Source organism: Taudactylus pleione, unplaced genomic scaffold, assembly GCF_031769625.1.
Source record: "Taudactylus pleione unplaced genomic scaffold, aTauple2 ptg000053l, whole genome shotgun sequence".
Taxonomy (NCBI): domain Eukaryota; kingdom Metazoa; phylum Chordata; class Amphibia; order Anura; family Myobatrachidae; genus Taudactylus; species Taudactylus pleione.
This window is the reverse complement of record NW_028284455.1, coordinates 30,288,342-30,306,955: the sequence shown is the minus strand read 5'-3', so window position 1 is coordinate 30,306,955 and position 18,614 is coordinate 30,288,342. Positions and strand designations below refer to the sequence as shown.

The following is an 18,614-nucleotide window of genomic DNA, read 5'->3' as shown; positions in this document are numbered from 1 at the left end:
GTGCAACAGGCCTGAAGCTTGACTAACTCCACGGTCCCACTGCCCGACTACCCTGGTTGTCTAGAGAGTGGTTAATTATAAACAGGCATCACAGAGGGCACTCTTCGGTCCTTAGCTTCTTTCTTCTTCCACTGGCCGTCCTGGCACCGCCTCATCTTCTCTGACTGCAGCCGATGCTGGGCATCTTCTTTCTTGACTGCAGAGTCTTCTGGCCTCTACCGCGGCAGTCGTAGCTTTTGGAACAACATCCATACTGACTGCTCCACAACGAGAAGTGATTGGCTCGCCGCGGCCGCCCCTGGTTGACTGCTGGTCCACAACCTCAATTGGTGCCAATTTCAAGTGCCTCCGCTTCCTATTTGCCACCAGTACGCTAGCAGCACTTGGCTCGTGGCCAGTGCCTAATTCAAGCTAGTGCCGCATCAAGACGGCCGGGTGGCAAGATGCAATCGGCTTGCGCCCCAGAGCCAAGTTTTACCTAGTGCTGCTGCTTTTTGACCAGTGCTGGGAGCAGACTCACTGTCCCAGTGCCGGCCACCGAAACCAGAGCGCCTGGAGGAAACCAAAGCAAGCACAAGGAAAAATATACAAATTCCACGCAGTTAGGGCGGACAGTGTCATAACAGGTTGGCAGTGCACTCCCCGTGAACACGTGATGTTGCGCCAAGAAGACTAGCAAAGGAAGATCCGGGCAGCACTGCAGTAGCGATAACTGGCTGCAGGGCGGCGTTCCAGGCACCCTGCTAGCCAGATGCATGTCATGACGTCACTCCCATAGTTCCGAGGAGCGGGCGCCAGGGACAGAAGGCAGCAGCACTGGAGTGGGGTTTCAAGTAAGTATTATTTTTTTTTCTTTTTGTATGTGTGTTTGCGCTCGCGGGGGGGGGGGGGGTCACTACAGGGGGCATTACTGGGGGCTCACTACAGGGGGCATTACTAGGGGCTTACTACAGGGGACATTACGGGGGCTTACTACAGGGGGCATTACGAGGGCTTACTACAGGGGGCATTACGGGGGCTTATTACTGGGGGCATTACGGGAGCTCACTACAGGGAGCATTACTGGGGGCTTTCTACAGGGAGCATTACTGGGGCTTACTACTGGGGGCACTACAGGGGCCCTTATTACTGGGGCACTGCAAAGGGGGACCACTACTGGAGGTACTACATAGGGGGACCATTACTGGGGGGCACTGCATAGGGGGACCTCTACAGAGGGCACTGCATTGGGGGGCAGCAGCTGGGGCTGGCATAGGTGCTGGGGGGGTGGTACATTTTAATTTGGGGGAGGCACCAACATTTATCTTACCTCCGGGCACCTAGGATGACTGGTGGTACTGACATGCCCAAATCGCATTGCAAGTGCGATCATTAAAAATGGGGGCCCTGGTGTGATTCGCACCCCCCTAGTGACGCCACTGAATACAGGTGACTGCTGCCATCATTAATTGAAAGAGAAGTCCAGCTGTCCAGGACAGGTTGTGCCTGATGGAAGGGGTCATGTTGGTGGGTCTGCAATCAGCAGGGAAACATCGCTTCACAGCGATGTTTGTTACAATGAGAGCAGTAACGAGCACAAAACACGGAAACAGAAAAGGGGCGTAAAACCTCCATAACTCATTTACTCAAGAAGTTACTCAGACCGCCCCAGTCACAAGCGATGAGAAACTGCTGCTTTCACTTTCCTTTTCCAGCTGCGGCGCCCATTTTACAGGAATCGGCGGAGGAGGAAGTGTCGCACCGACAAGGAAACCCCCCTGTGTGTCCCCAGCAGCAGCACCAGTGCCAGGCCGCGGCGTGTGTCCCCAGCAGCAGTGCCAGGGTGGTATATACCCAGCAGCGGAAGCAGTACTAGGCGTCTGTGCCTCCGGGATTACTGCAAGAGATAGGGCCATGGCTGACGGGACCGGAGCCGCTTATGTCTCTACCACGGAGCCCAACCCTGACAAAACGTCCTGGTGCAGCAGAATAAAGCTACTCAAGACACATCTGGTACTGAAGATTTTACAGCTGGTGAGTGTGTGTGCGCCGAGGGTGTGATGCCATTTATCCTCTCATAGGCCTCAGCGTTACCTGGCTGTACACTGCTGCCCGAGTAGGGCAGGGTGGGTAGCCGGGCACATTCTTCCCACGCTCCGGATAACACGTAGGGTTTAATGGTGGCAATAGTTAAAATATAATTATATACCTGTCCATATATGACCATGCAACCTTTATAATATTATTAATATACAACATTGCAAAGTAACATAAAATATGCCATGCTACAGCAAGCTATTGCTGTCCAGGCACTCTGATGCCACATTCATGGAAGTAAGGTTCTAGTGTTGACAAATGGTAACACTCACACAGGCGGAATTCAATTGTTTCCATCGCCCGACGGTGCTATTCAATTGTTGCTCCTGTCGGAAGCGATCAGCTGCCAGCGCTCCATTTCAGCTCGCAGCCCCAGGGGGGTGCGAGCTGAAATGGGCGAAATGTGACCTGTTTGGGCGCCCAAAAGACACTTTTCACGATCGCGCCCAGCCCTTAGGTCGGGGGAAGTCGATTTACGCGGCTGAACCCGAACCACTTTGGTAGCGATCAGCGCGAAAAGCAGTAACAATTGAATAGCGCGCCGCAATCTCCCGTCACTTTAGACGGGAGATCCGGTCCGCGAAAACAATTGAATACTGCCCATAGAATCCGTGAAAAGTTCACATACTTATGCGTTAAAAAGGTCTTTTCACCCTATTTATCGGGATTTCCTTTTGGACTGAAAAAAAATCTGTTAATTGCAGCCTGACTGCTGTCTTTGGGTTTGATTGAATTGCACAGTGGGAACAATTAGCATGCAGTAAATTACCACGGCTAATTTATTTCCTCTTTAGACTATTTGGGCGGTATTCAATTGTTTTCGTGGTCTGGATCTCCCATCTAAAGTGAAGGGAGATCGTGGGGCGCTATTCAATTGTTACTATTTTTCACGCTGATCACGTCCAAAGTGGTCAGGTTTAGCCATGTAAATCGGATTCCCCCGACCAAAGTGCTGTGCGCGATTGCGAAAAGTGCCGTTTGGGCGCCCAAACAGGTCACTTATCGCCCATTTCAGCTCACACCCCCTGGGGCTGCGAGCTGAAATGGAGCGCTGGCAGCTGATCGCGCCCGACAGGAGCAACAATTGAATAGCACCGTCAGACACGAAGGGGGCTGGAAACAGTTGAAATCAGCCCTTAAGTTAATAAAAACCCACTTTTAAAAGTTTAATTAAAAAAGTATGCTGATCGAAAAAACAAGCAATATTTTATTTTTGCAGCCTGTTTTTCTTTCTCCCAAAGGAACACAAATTAAATTCCTGAACTTGAGACTTTTACTGTCACTGTTACCTGTACTTTTAATTATCCAGGTCCAGAAGACACCACACACTTACAAAAAACAGAACTGGGCTAATTAAATAGCTTTTCTCATGGCCAATAGAGAGCGGCAGGTGATTTGACAAGTACTATTGGTTGACAGTTTCTAACTATGTGGCCTGGCATTCTGGGTGTTAATGATCAGCAAATATTAGTGATGTATGTAAATATTGACTAGTCTTATTTCCCCTTCCTCCAACATATACATATTTAAAATCAACCATGGTCGCTGCGCACTCCCACTGCAGCAATGGTACAGATCACCAATAGAGGAGGACCATTGCGTCTGTAACAGGGGGTAAGCATAACGGGAATGGTGTGGGGTAGGGGCAGTCTGAAGTGACCCGACATGGCCCAGTCTATTTACTAGAATTATATGCTTTTGTCAACATTAAAAGTAGAATTGCTGTGGGAAATTACATTTGGGCAGTTTGATGTGTGAGGACGTGCATTGTGGATTATTGAACCATGCACAACTTGCAGAACAACTGTAAGAACTGCAGAAAACAATGCTGACCAGCTAGACCAGAGGGAAGCTACTCTGATATGGATGGGAGCGACCCAGTAGAGACATGCATACATACGTAGCGTTCCCGCTAGGCTGTTTTAGCGGGGCGCGGCGCCCTGCCCTCCTTCTGGAGGGCAAAAAGCACCCTGTCCTCCAGGAGGAGGGCAAAAAGGCCCTGCCCTAACAGCCTGCGGGAGCCGTTCTCACCCGCGGGACGCAGTGTCCCGCGGGTGGAGAAACATGCGGTGACCCGGTCACCGCCGGAGAATAGACGCCGGGCGCATGCGCCCTGCATCTATTCTCCCTGTCTGCAGGGCTTGGGGGCTGCCCGGCGTGTCCGCAAGTGCCGGGCACGCCCCCAAGAGTGCCGAAAAGGGGACGCGTCTTATAGACGCCCCCTTTTCCGATGACCACGCCCCCTTCTCGGTCGCGCACGGGCATGCCCTCTCTAGCTCCGGCACCCTGCCTCCCGCCAGAGCTAGAGGGAACACTACATACGGGATGTAGTTAAAATGCCGGCGGACAGGATGCCCGCCGCCGATATTCCAAAGCCGGAACGCCGGCAAAATGCAGACGCAGCTATCCCAAATAAGATACTGGCGTCTGCATACCGAACGTTGGAATCCCAAACGTGTGGAAGCTTGGGATGGGGGAGGGTTAGGTTTAGGCACCCGTGGGGGAGATTAAGATTAGGCACCCCTCGGGGAGGGTTAGGCCATAGGGAATGGGGGGGTTAGGCACCACTGGGGGGGGGAGGTTAGGGTTAGGCACCCCTCCCTCCCAGTAGAGTTAGGTTAAGGGTACGGCCATGGGGGGGGGGGGGGAGGTTAGGGTTAGGCACCACTAAAGGAGGGTTAGGCGAGGGTTGGGTACTTACCTCTCCTGTTGGGATCTTCAGCGTTTGGGGTTCCGTCATCGGACATACATACATCCATAGGAGCCAACTTTTTTTAATTGATTCCTGGTGCCTATATTGGACATGGATAGCTTCAACAGCAGCAAAAATTCTTTGAGCACTCACATTGCTGACTCCTATGCATAGATACATTTTTGTATAGAAAAGACAAGGGATTTCCAAATACTGTAAACTTAGTACTGTTTAGGAGAGTTTCATACATGGGTAAATGGAAACTATTACTAAATTAGTCTATATTTATTTTTAAATATGACATAATGGGGGGTATTCACTTAGCCATGGGGTTCCCATCCGCAACTAATTACCAGCAAAAAGGCCCGCGGCGCTGGGAAAGGCTATTCAATTAAATAGCCTTTTTGCCGCGCCATGAAATCGGGATTCAGGTGTGGAAACCCACTGATTCCACGTAAACTGCGGAATGAATGTTTTTTTTGTTTCTTTGGCGCGAACACGATTTGGTGATTTTCCGTGGCCTTTATCTCACACCTCCATGAGCAGCGAGGTTTAGTCCGACTGCGAAAGCTCGTGCGCAGGGTAATCCCTGCTAATTTAATTTCTTTGTCACAGCAATTAGCCTTGCGGCTAATGGAATACCCCCAATGACCATTGTAAAGTAAAACATAGCATGTTGAGACATGCATATTTTTTTTAATCGCAGCACATTAACCGACATTGCCTATTGCCTTATACACATCAATGCTATTCACATTTTTCCTGGAAAAGGTTAAATATGTCTTATTTTAAGTAATACCTTGTTATGAGTATAAAGTGCATGAAATCTGAATTCTTGTAAGTATAGTAGGCATCACTTATCCGATTGTATTCTCTTTTCAAGCCCTAAGGTTTAATTACAAGCACGGTGATGTCATGTGTTCCTTTCAAAAGCAGTTGGTCATGTGATCTCTCCTCACAGCAACAGCTGGTCATGTGATTTCACTCCTCATGGCAACAGCTCATTGTGCTGTCCCTGGTTATTCTTTTATCTATACATTGTTTACTGTCTGGGCCATCCCCATTGCAGACTTTCATATCAGATACTTGAAGATATTGTATTATCTCTTTCAGCTTCAACATATTTTCAGCTAGTTACAACATAGTCATGAATTCGTTTTCATTAGTCCCTTTGTATACATAGAAGAGATGTGCAAAATCATGGAAACATTTAATGACGTTCTGGCGATTTGCTTAGATTTCCGCTTTTACTACACAATTCTGTAAAATGTCATGTCGCACTGTATTTATAAATGCGGAGTTTATAGTCTATGAACGGAACAGAGACAACAACAGTCAATTCATTCTGCAATGTGGTGTGGATGGGGGATGACTGGAAACAGTGGCAGATTTCCTTGGTGAAATGTGCTAACTTACATGGCCAATATTCCACAGAATAGGTTTGAAATTTGTACTTATTTTTATTATTTATGCTACATGCAGAAAAGTGAAATAGTTTTTTTTCTTAAATGTGAGTATTCTTTAATAAGGCTGTAAAATGCAATTTGTTCTACTTTGATTCACCCTCTGGAATGCATAGAACTTTAGTAGAAGTCTTTGGATTGCAGCTGCCTGCTTTTAAATTAATAAAAAAAAATTTTTTCTTTAAAGTCATTTGATTTTAACTATGAAAACACACACGCTTGGAGAAACAACAGTTGTCAATCTTGGATAATTTGACATAGCTTAGGAGCTGTGAGAGGCATTAGTAGTTACAGTCTAATGCTGCCCATCCACTAGGCGATTAAACCTAGCATTTTAGCGATAACGACCGCCGTTATCGCTAAATTGCTCAGTATTCGCCCTCAAATCGGGCAGTAAAATGTTACAAACGACCAGCGATGGTCCGCTGGTTGTTTTCAACATCTATCATCGCCCGAACAGGACGGTCAACCTGACGACCGCCGTCAGGTTGCCATGTTTGAGGATGATTGATCTGCATACACTGAACGTCTGAACGTTCAGTGTATGCACTTCACCCCTAGGGGGACGATGGCACGATTATGATGTCATAATCGTGCCGTCAGCCCCGTATCTACAAGTGGATGGGCAGCATTACTCTAATGCTGGGTACACATTGGCCGATCAATTGATCGGCCAATATATCGTACCCACGTCGACCAGTGTGTATAAACGATATGTCTGTGAACGACGTCGTTCACAGACATATCGCATTGGCTGTACTGCACAGCCGATGAACAGATATGTCTGCAGACATATCTGTCCATCGGCAAGTGTGTACGGGCGATCAGCCGATCTCATGTACACCGGGGCGCTGAGAGGGTGGGGAGAGCCGCGAGCGGGTACTAATTACCCGGGTCCGGCACCGCTCCCCATCCCTCTTAGGTCACAGCAGCTCAGCACACGCTGCTGTGTGCAGGGCTGCAATGGGAGACTGTCCGAGGCTGTTAAGCAGCAGCCGGAGAGTCTCCTATGCCAAAGGGGAGGAGCGATCACACTGATCACGCCCCCATTGGCTGTGCGCCGGGCTGAGGGGCACACAGCGCACTCCTCCCCAGCATGCAACGCCTCGACCCGATTGTTTTTTTTTTCTGTTTTTATTTTTTCAAAGAGTCCCGCAATTAGGCTGCAGCATGCAGATGATGGTCGTTCAGTATGTATGAACAACCATCATCTGCAGATATATCTGTAAAGTGTGTACCCACCTTAAGGAGTTTATTTATGAAGCATCAGGTTGTAAAATCTGGCGCTTCTGATCGTGTTAATGCCTGATATTGAAAAGGGCAATGTTTTTACTAGCCATGTCTGGCTAGTGAAAACATTGGCCCTGATTCAGAGCCGGACGCTCTGAATCAGGGCGTCCTTTTTTTTTTTTTTTTTTATGGAGTGGCCAGGTTGATGGTCGCGATGGTCAAGACCATCACGACCATCGGGCTTGCGACGAGACCCTTGTGGTAGGGTCTCGTGGCCGCAAGCCCCAGAGAGATTTCGGCTCTAACAGAGCCGGAATCTCTCCACTCTCCCCAAAAGGCAGGCGTTCTCATGGGAACGCCTCCGTTTGGGCAGCCACCCCCACGGCCCACCCACCAAAGGAGGCGAGCTGTCACTCAACATCGACAGCTCGGCCCCTTTGGTGCGAGACCCGGAGCGACGGATCGCAAGTCGCTAGCCGGGTCTCGCGCATGCGCACGACGGAGCCGGCTCCGTCGTGTGCATGCGCTGTGGGCCACCATCAACCCGGTTGCGAGTGCTCAGCACTTGCGACCGGGTCTGAATCAGGCCCATTGCCCTTTTAAATATCGGGCATAAACCCCTAAGTGTGATTGCGTTAGACATGCATTGTCACTGGTATAACACGATTGTAAAAACCTCCTCAAGGCACCTCCACACTTGGATGCATATATCAAATTCATAAGGAAAAATATGGAGTAATGTAGGTATGGCATAGTTAAATAGTTAAAGTATGACACATTCAGTAATATCAGTTTGGAAACTTGTAAGATACTAGCTGTACAGAACTCAGTTGGAGCCAATTGGCTGCATGTCTTTTTCTCTCATATTGCAGCAGTTGAATGTTTTCTTACTATGGAATAGTTGCTTTAAATGAATATTCTACTATTAAATGCGTCAATCCAAGTATATAATACAAAGTAGAGATGCTTAACCTGATTATTTTCTGAGTGTTTAGTGCAAGATGTCTGACTCATTGATATGAACAGCACTTTGGTGAATGGTCTGTTTTCAAAAAAGCCCCTGTGTACAAACCATGTGTACTAACAGTTAGATCTCTGCTCCATTTAGTACCACTCATAGTTCTGTAAGCTGGATGCAAATGTTTGCATGTGTGGTTATATTGTGGTTTCACTACCCCTTTTACACCAGAGCTAAAACGGTTATTGCAGGGTTAACCCGGGTAGCTCCTTGGTGTAAAAGAGGACAGTTGGATTCCCGTGAACTGACAATCCAACCCAGGTAACTTGCAGGGTTTAACACGGGAATAACCCATGAAACCCTGCAGTGTAAATGGCGTGATCCGGGTTTGAGATCCACTGGTCTAGTACAGTGATTCTCAAACTCTGTCCTCAAGACCCCACACAGTTCACATTTTCCAGGACACCCAACAGGTGCGCAGGTGTAGTCATTACTCACTGATTCATTTTAAAAGATCCACAGCTGGAGCTAATTATTTCACTTGTGATTCTGTGAGGAGACCTGGAAAACATGCACTGCTTGGGGTACTGAGGACCGAGTTTGAGAACCTGTGGTGTAGTCTATATGCAGCTTTATGGTGCATACACACGGTCAGATTTCTTATCAGATATGAACGAAAACAATTGTAAAAATCGCTAAATCGTTCATATCTTTGACATGTAGGGCATGCATCGGCCAACGATGCGTGTGCCCGCATGTCACATAACGATATCTGACATCGACTGTATTTTGCAGACAGATGTGGACGATTTCATTAATTTTAATACTGTCAGAAATCGTTCAATCGTTGATGAAATCGTTCAAATCGTTGTAAAAATTGTTCTTCGTTATCGATGAACTGACAAATCTTAAGGTGGCCATACATCAGACCCCGGATTTTGCGATCCGGCGATGCGATGGGAAGTGCCGGCATTTCCGGGTGGAAACGCCGACCTCCCACCATCGATGTTCTGCTATCCGTCCATTTTAAATGTCGGTGATTTGATGATCGCGATCATTTTTTGATTGCGATCGTCAAATCGCGAAAATCCTATATGTTGGATTTTCGCGATGCCGGGTTGCCGCATCGCGGGATTGCGGCAATCCATCGCTGATGGATGGGCCCCATTACTGTGTGTATGCACCATTAGACATTTTTGCACATTAATGCCAGGAAGTAATAAACAGATTCTAAAATGGGCCTAGAGTGATGCTCAAGCTATTCAGTTGGTTGATGAGACAAGGTCAGGACCATTAGGTTCTAACTGAACCCTTTTTCTGTGCCTGATCACCAATTTATACATATTTCTTTCATAGTCACAGAATCTGGAGAATGAGTGTAAACAGATGCAAGTAGGAAAATGGAGAGAGCTGTGTTAAGGGGGCTGCTAGTTTTTTTTTAACATTTATTTAGTTATAAAAAGAGCATGTTGGTAATGGGAAGGGTGTGTACTCTTCTCAGGAGGCTCTTGGCTATGTTGCAGTTGGGTGTGGCAGTTAAGAGAATCAGCGTGACAGTTGTGTGACCTTACTGTTGTGATTTTGTTTAGTTTTTTTTGCTATGTTTTCAAGTACTGTATAGCAGACTCTAGATTTATCCTAGTTTTGTGGCATTATTATAAAATAGACATATACTTATTGTAAAGTAACTTGTCAAATAACTAATTTTCAGGATAGGAATATTATATTGTTGAGTTATATTTAATAAATCTCCTTGTAGTTGAATGACTGCCAGATATTACTTCACTAACTGACTTGGCGTCAAATGACTCTAGGGTCCATTTATTATTAAACGCATTTGCAATGCAATCTGGGTGCGATATTAGCGCCATGATCGCATTACAGAATGTGATTTACATCATCTGGATGTATTATAGAGCACCTGCAGGGACAGGGGCTCCAAAAAGAGCTTGTCCCTGCGATGTGCTCGAGTGCTGCCGGGGCTGCTGCACACGCGCGGTTCCACTGACAGCGCCCATTTCTGAGGAGGGTTCCGGGGGAACCTTTTGCTAGCTGAATCCGCAATGTGTAGCCCATAGGCTACAATGGGCTACCGCGATCTTCAGATGGCGTTGGCTGTGGGGGGAGGGGTGTTCAATCTGTAAATATGGCAGCATAGCATCCCTCATGGAAACCTATGGGGGATGCGGCTGACGGTGGGAATGGAGGGATCGCAGCAGGTCTCGGAGATAGCTGTTGCGTTCCTTCTTGGATACATATGGGGAAAACGTAATATATTTGCAGTTAACCCTCAAAAATGGGTTTTCTGGGGATTAAGCTGCAAATAATACAATTTTAAATGGGCCCCTCTGGGAGCTACTTTGAGAAATATTGTTTAACTCAATTAGTGGTTTTCAGGGAAAAACTGAATTGTGTTCCCTGATCAAAGTTCAATATGTACTTGGTGTGCTCCAGGCAGACCCTTTCCATAAACTTGTCTCTTCACTCTACAATTGTCTCCTCAATACTCGGTCACTCCATATTAACACATTTTAAAAATTAAAATAAAATATTTCTTCTCTGGATAAGGGAGTATTGGGGAAAAGTTGTAAATACCTATATTGAATTAACCACTGGTTACAGGGACAATAACTGGTGAATTTTGTATGCATTCTACTGATTATATATGTGAGGCATACTGCTGGCTTATAGAAGTATGAGATTCAACCCCTTTGTAGAATATATTAATCATACCGATGGCAAATATAGAATCAGCTGACAATAAGTAGGAACAGGAAAAGGCTCACATTTTCTTCCCCTGCAATATGTACCCTAAAAAAGGGACATTTATAATACCCCTTTCACATTGCAAAAGTAACCGGATATTGCCGGGTTGAGGTGCAGTGTGAATGCGCCACCAGAAAAATTCCTGGGTCGAACCCGGCATTTCAACCCTGCAATCAACCAGGGTTGAACACTTAACCAACCCAGGCCGTAGTGCAGTGTGCAGTCCAACCCGGGACTCAGCAAGCATAGCTGATTGGTCTCACTTGATGATGTCAGCAGCCAGACACACATGCAGCACCCTGCAGACAACAGCAGAGGCAGCATTCTGGCAGTCTGAAAGGGGTTAATACCACTACTGTCATTACAGTGATGACTAATTGGAGTGATGAAGTGAACTGTACACTATGCTGTGAGAAGCTGCATCATGCTCTCACTGGTTAAATCTAACAGCAGTAAAGCACAAACACTCATGAACTCAGGGCTGCACAGTGGTAACCCATCAGCCATGATTCCTGCAATGCTGGGAGCATTCCCATTCCTCCCTTTTGTTCCCTTCTGTGATCTTTTCTTTGTGAGCCTGAAAAAGTCAATTTTTAATGATATTCATAGGGTTTTACAGGGCTGACCCTGGTTCAGTGTGAACGGGAATAACCCAGGTCGAAGGTGCAGTGTGAAAGGGGTCTGACCTGGGTCACAGCTGGGTTGGACCCATGTTTAAAATCCCTGGATAGAGCCGGGTTTGCCATGAGAAAGGGGTATAACTGAACTTTCTGTGCCTGTTGCTGAATTACCTGACTTTTCCTGGAAAACTGACCTTTGGACTGGCGCTGACCTTGCTGACTTCTGAAACTCCTGACCTCCATTTGTTTATTTACTTTGCTATCTCCTTGATCCACTGGCTTCAACTGGCTTCTATCCATGATCTGACTCCTTTCCATTAACTGGTATTTATTCTGCTCTGACCCGCTGACATATATGTTATTAGTGAGTAATTTAGCTTGTTCAGTCCTGTACAGATTCACTATACCAGTGCCTTGCTAGTCCTGTTTCTTGCTGCTTCAGTCCTATTACCAGTGCATCCTCAGTACCAGCATTGTCTTTATATCCTGTTGCTTCAGTTCTATTACCCACATCACATATGTGCTATATCAGTGATAAGCATCCCTGTGTGATGTAACTTCAGTTCTGCTTTTGAACAGCCTGGTTACCTGAATTACTGTCTCTCCAATATCTTCCATTTTCTGAATGTAATATACAATACAGCCATAACATTACAACTACCTGCCTAATATTGTGTAGGTTTCTCTTGTGCCGCCAAAACAGCTCTGACCCATTGAGGCATGGACTCTATAAGTCCCCTGAAGGTGCCCTGTGGTATTTGGCACCAAGACTTTAGCAGCATTTTCATTAAATCCTGTAAGGTGCGAGGTTGGCCTCCATGAATCTGACTTGTTTTTCCAGCACATCCCACAGATGCTCAATCGGATTGAGATCTGGGGAATTTGGGGGCCAAGTCAACACCTTGAACGCTTTATCATGTTCCTCAAACCATTTCTTTGAGGCTCGATTCAATTTGATTTAATCATGACGCATGAAAGTAAAATGAACTGCTCAGTAAGAACACTGCTGTATTTCATGCTCTTTCAAACAAAATCAAAGACATAACATTCAGCATTTGGCCAAAAAATATCATCTGACAAAACCCAGCATGTTGGGTAAGCATGCTTCATTATCCACTGACTACACCATTCTGTTCAGCCAAATATTCTCTGTAAAACGCTGCGGAATATGTGTGCCCTATATACATAACTGGTAAATAATAAATAATTTGTTACCTAAAACTGCAAAATAATCAAATCGTCTAATACTTTTGCAAAGTCCAAAGAAATCCCATTTTATGTCTGCTTTCTTCAAGTGGCCTGCTGGGTCAATTAGGTGATTGAAGCCTGGGCTAAAACTATCCATCGGATTACGGACAGGAGACTCCCAGCTGAGGATCTTATTTCTTTAGCAGAACAGATTGGGGAGTTGGCTGCTTATCTTGGCGAGGCTTAAAAAGAGGTATGCAATCTCACTTCTAGGTCATCCACTCTAGCAATATCGTCCCGCAGAGCTCTTTGGCTGCTACAGTGGCAGGCTGATGCAGAATCAAGAGGGAGGTGGAAGCACTTCCATTCACTGGTGACGTCCTGTTCAGACCCGAACTTGACAAGTGGATATCCCAGGCTACGGGGGGTATATCTACTCATCTCCCCTCAGCTGCTTCGGTTTCCCATAAGCCTTATTCAGGACCGTCCTTTTGTGCCCCAGGAAGATTCAGAGGCCGTTCCAGAGGAAGACCTACCACTTCTCGTGGCTCCAGAGGTAGGGGTAGAGCTGCAGCAACCTCTACACACCAGGACAATAAGCCCTCCACCGAAACCAGTGCATTACGGGTCTCCATCTCACCTGGGGGACTCCAGGGTGGGAGCTCGTCTTCGAGATTTCAGGGCAGTGTGGGAACAATCTTGTCCAGACGCCTGGGTTCGGGACCTCACTACTCAGGGGTACAAACTCTATTTCCATATCCAATCACCTCCTCTGTTTTTCACCACAGGTTTGTCAGTTTCCAACGACAGACTGGTTGTGATACAAGAAGCTGTAGACAAACTTCTGAATGCTCGAGTGTTGGTACAGGTCCCCACACATCAATTAAAACAAGGGTTCTACTCCAGCTTGTTCGTGGTTCCGAAGCCGGATGGATTGATCAGATCTATTCTGAACCTGAAAGATCTCAGGAGCTCATTCAGACCCGCTCGCTAAGATGCATGCTCTCGCTGCTGCCGATGGTATGCAGTGTGTATGCATTGTGTGCATGCATCGCAGTGCGCATGTGCATACCTTAGCGAAAGTTCACAATGCATTTGCTCGCTACGCATAGACAGCCCAGCAGAGTGAGTGACAGGGGAAGCCATTTGTAGGTGGTAACGGGCTGGCCATTAAAAACAGGGGCAGTGGAGGTGCAAACGCAGGCGTGCCTGAGCATCTCAACGGAGTTTTAGAGGTGTGCATAATTAAAAGACAGCATCATAGTACACGTCACCTGGCTTGTTTTTACACTGAAATGCTGGCAGTGCTTGCGGTAGGGTATGGTCAACCTCAAGTGCCGCAATAGCATTCGATGTTACCTGATGTACCGATGGTTGCATACACTTCCTTGACATGACGTGCACAAGCGGACGTCTTAAATCAGGCTGGTGGGTGTCTGCATACACTATGTGATCGCTCTCTAAGAAATACCGGGCGTGCTAATGCATTGCTGTGAGATAGCACTGTCTACGCAATTTGCATACACATCGTGTGAGCGGCTCTGAAAACTCTCAGATAGGGATTGAGGGCCTGATTCAATCTGTCATTGCGGGGCTTGAGGAAAACAAGTTTCTGGTGTCTTGGGACATAAAAGATGCCTACCTACAATTTCCCATCTGGCCGCTTCACCAAACGTTCCTACATTTCGCAATTCGGGACTCACATTTTCAATTCCAGGCCTTACCCTTCGGCCTATCTTCGGTTTCCAGGGTATTCACCAAGGTAATGGCGGTGATGATGGCTCTCTTTCGGACTCAAGGAGTCACGATTGCCCCTTACCTGGACGATCTCCTCCTGAAAGCTCCTTCCAGGAACCAATTATTACAAAGCATACTGGTGACTCACAGGCTCCTCATGTGACACTGGTGGATCCTGAACTTTCCCAAGTCCTATCTGCAGCCAACACAGAGGTTTCAATTTCTGGGGATGATTCTGGACACGGTAAGTCAGAAGGTCTTCCTTCCTCAGGAAAAGGCAACTTCCATTCAGGAGATGGTGTGGCTGATCTTACAACATCAACGAGTATCGATGCACCTCCTCGGGAAGATGGTTGCGACCTTCAAAGCCATTCCATACAGTCGCATCCACTCCAGGCCTTTTCAACTGGGACTCTTCTCCCAGTGTTCGGGATCCCATCTATTCCTTCACCAACGAGTGGAGCTGGCCCCCAGAACTCTGATATCTCTTCTCTGGTGGCTGAATTAATCTCACTTGTTGGAGGGCAAGAGGTTCGGAGTGTGATCCCCTCTCGAATCCAAGCCCATATACAGGGATTATGGAGATGTGTGTTTTAAATTTAGCCGCCCAGTGGAGTGACGTCAGTCGCGACCACAGGTGAGTTACTTTAAATATATGAGGGGCGTTATTAAGCGATCACATGATCGTGTATATATTGAATATATGTTATCAAAACAATTCTTTTTTGCACTTAGTGCTTGTTGAAATAAATGGATTATAGATAAGTCTGCCTTTGAGTCAAAATATTGTTGTTTTTAGATGTTTATAGATATGATGTATACAATTAGATGGCTAACATCAGATGCACATAGAATGGTTCACTTAGGAGGGTGTTTAAACCCAGTCAAGCCAGAGTGAAAGTCACCTTTGATAAAGCTGCATTGGAATAGCAGCGAAACGCGTTAGTTGTGGATTTTAAACCTATCAACGACCTATCAAGAACCTACTATCACGCTTGAACCAGGACTGGACTTCAAATTCACCATCACTACTCCATAATTTGGGACACTTTTTCATCTGCCAATCATAAAGGACTCTACCAACAAGACAACGCTTACTGGTGAGGAATTTACAACCCCCCATTAATATTGGGATAACAACCACTATTGAATACAGGACTGTTCCTCCAGCGGTGTGGAATTGGGAGACCTAGTATATGGAATATGCTCCTGCATGCCATTTTGTCCTAGTGAGTAGTATTATTTTAGTCCTACCAACCACTTAGGAACAAGTGTATTTATCATTGGTTCTTGTATCATGTATTTTATTGATTTTTAAAAACTTTTATACATTTATTTGTAATAAATATTATTTAATTGTGAGCTATATTGTTGTGCATTTTGCCATTATTAGCGCTGCTTGCTTTCTTTTTTGATATCTATCTGTATGTGGAGTTGACTCCTCCCATTTAACAGCAGCTGCTTTTTAGAACAACATCCCTAAATAGCACCCGAATACACCTTATTGGTAAACCAGTGTAAAAGAGATAGTTAAGAGCAGCTACTGCTGCATATAAGGAATGAAAATAAAAAAGTGAGGTACATGTATAATAAACAAACAGTGAAGGGTTAAAATGTGTTATAAAGGAAAAATGTGTTATAATGCGGTGCCCTGGAACAGATCAACCAAAGCAATCCAGGGGGACCCACATCCCAAAAATGAACCATAGCTGCACTACACAGTCTAAATATTTGCAGGACTTACCTATATTGTGCCTCTGACTGGTGTGCATATTACTATGCCAGACTCCATGCTCTGAACCAATGTAGTAAGGGTGCTAGTCTGAGTGGAAAGTGTCTCAGGCTTTCCAGGTGTACAAAGCAATGCACTGATTGAGTTTATATGGGAAATGGGCCTCAGACTGCACACCTTGAACATATATGTACATAATTGGAGGTGCTACCTGTGGAGACAATGGAGACAATGTCCTGCGCTCTGGATTTTGAAACCTAGTATGTTAGGGACCTACCCGACAGAGGTTACCTGAATGTGGTGGGTAGGCCCATAACCTTGGCCAAGATTATGATAAAAAAATGTTATTCACTGCAAAAATGTATTTATTTATATACAATCAGTTAATTTGGAGTTGAGCACCTGTATTTCTTCTTTTTGTGCATATATCAATTGTCTCCACAGGTAGCACCTCCAATTTTGTGTATATATACAGTCAGGTGCATAAATATTGGGACATTGACAGAATTTTCATATTTTGGCCTCTGTTCACCAGCACAATGGCTTTGAAATGAAACAAACAAGATGTGCTTTAACTGCAGACTTTCAGATTTCATTTGAGAGTACTTACATCCAAATCAGGTGAACGGTGTAGGAATTACAACAGTTTCTATATGTGCCTCCCACTTTTTAAGGGGCCAAAAGTAATGGTACAAACTGAACAATCCTAAATCTAACTTTCACTTTTTATTACTTTGTTGCAAATCCTTTGCAGGCAATTACAGCCTGAAGTCTGGAACGCATAGACATCACCAGACGCTGGGTTTCATCCCTGGTGATGTTCTGCCAGGCCTCTACTGCAAATGTCTACAGTTCCTGCTTGTTCTTGGGGCACTTTCCCTTCAGTTTTGTCTTCATCAAGTGAAATGCATGCTCAATCGGATTCAGGTCAGGAGATTGACTTGTCCATTGCATAACATTCCACGTTTTAGCCTTAAAAAACTCTTTGGTTGTTTTTGCAGTATGCTTCGGGTCATTGTCCATCTGCACTAGGAAGCGCCGTCCAATGAGTTCTGAAGCATTTGACTGAATATGAGCATATAATATTGCCCAAAACACTTCAGAATTCATTCTGTTGCTTTCGTCAGCAGTGACATCATCAATAAATACAAGGGAACCAGTTCCATTGGCAGCCATACATGCCCACGCCATGACACTACCACCACCATGCTTCACTGATGAGGTGGTATGTTTTGGATCATGAGCAGTTCCTTTCCTTCTCCATACTCTTCTCTTCCCATCACTCTGGTACAAGTTGATCTTTGTCTCATCTGTCCATAGGATGTTGTTCCAGAACTGTAATGGCTTTTTTAGATGTTGTTTGGCAAACTCTAATCTGGTCTTCCTGTTTTTGTGGCTCACCAATGGTTTACATCTTGTGGTGAACCCTCTATATTCACTCTTGTGAAGCCTTCTCTTGATTATTGACTTTGACACATATACACCTACCTCCTGGAGAGTGTTCTTGATTTGGCCAACTGTTGTGAAGGGGTTTTTCTTCACCAGGGAAATAATTCCTCTGTCATCCACCACAGTATTTTTCCGTGGTCTTCCGGGTCTTTTGGTGTTGCTGAGCTCTCCGGTGCGTTCTTTCTTTTTAAGAATGTTCCAAACAGTTGATTTGGCCACACCTAATGTTTTTGCTATCTCTTTGATGAGTTTGTTTAGATTTTTCAGCCTAATGATGGCTTGCTTCACTGATAGTAACAGCTCTTTGGATCTCATATTGAGAGTCGACAGCAACTGATTCCAAATGCAAATGTCACACCTAGAATCAACTCCAGACCTTTTACCTGCTTAATTGATAATGAAATAACGAGGGAATAGCCCACAACTGTCCATGAAATAGCTTTTGAGTTGATAGTCCCATTACTTTTGGCCCCTTAAAAAGTGGGAGGCACATATAGAAACCGTTGTAATTCCTATACCGTTCACCTGATTTGGATGTAATTACCCTCAAATTAAATCTGAAAGTCTGTAGATAAAGCACATCTTGTTTATTTCATTTCAAAACCATTGTGGTGGTTTTGAAATATTTATGCATCTGACTGTATGTTCAAGGTGTGCAGTCTGAGGCCCATTTCCCATGGACAATTGGGAGGCTGACAACCTC

General features: G+C 45.6%; 1 protein-coding gene across 1 annotated transcript in view; it reads left to right on the top strand.

Annotated features, from left to right (window-relative positions):
- Nucleotides 1-1,575: 1,575 nt before the first annotated feature.
- CMTM6 (CKLF like MARVEL transmembrane domain containing 6) overlaps nucleotides 1,576-18,614 on the top strand; it is a 46,365-nt gene continuing 29,326 nt past the window's right edge. The window contains exon 1 of the mRNA XM_088462768.1: nucleotides 1,576-2,013. Coding sequence (XP_088318894.1) covers nucleotides 1,894-2,013 — 120 coding nt within the window. The 5' untranslated portion in view covers nucleotides 1,576-1,893. The remainder of the gene's footprint in view (nucleotides 2,014-18,614) is intronic.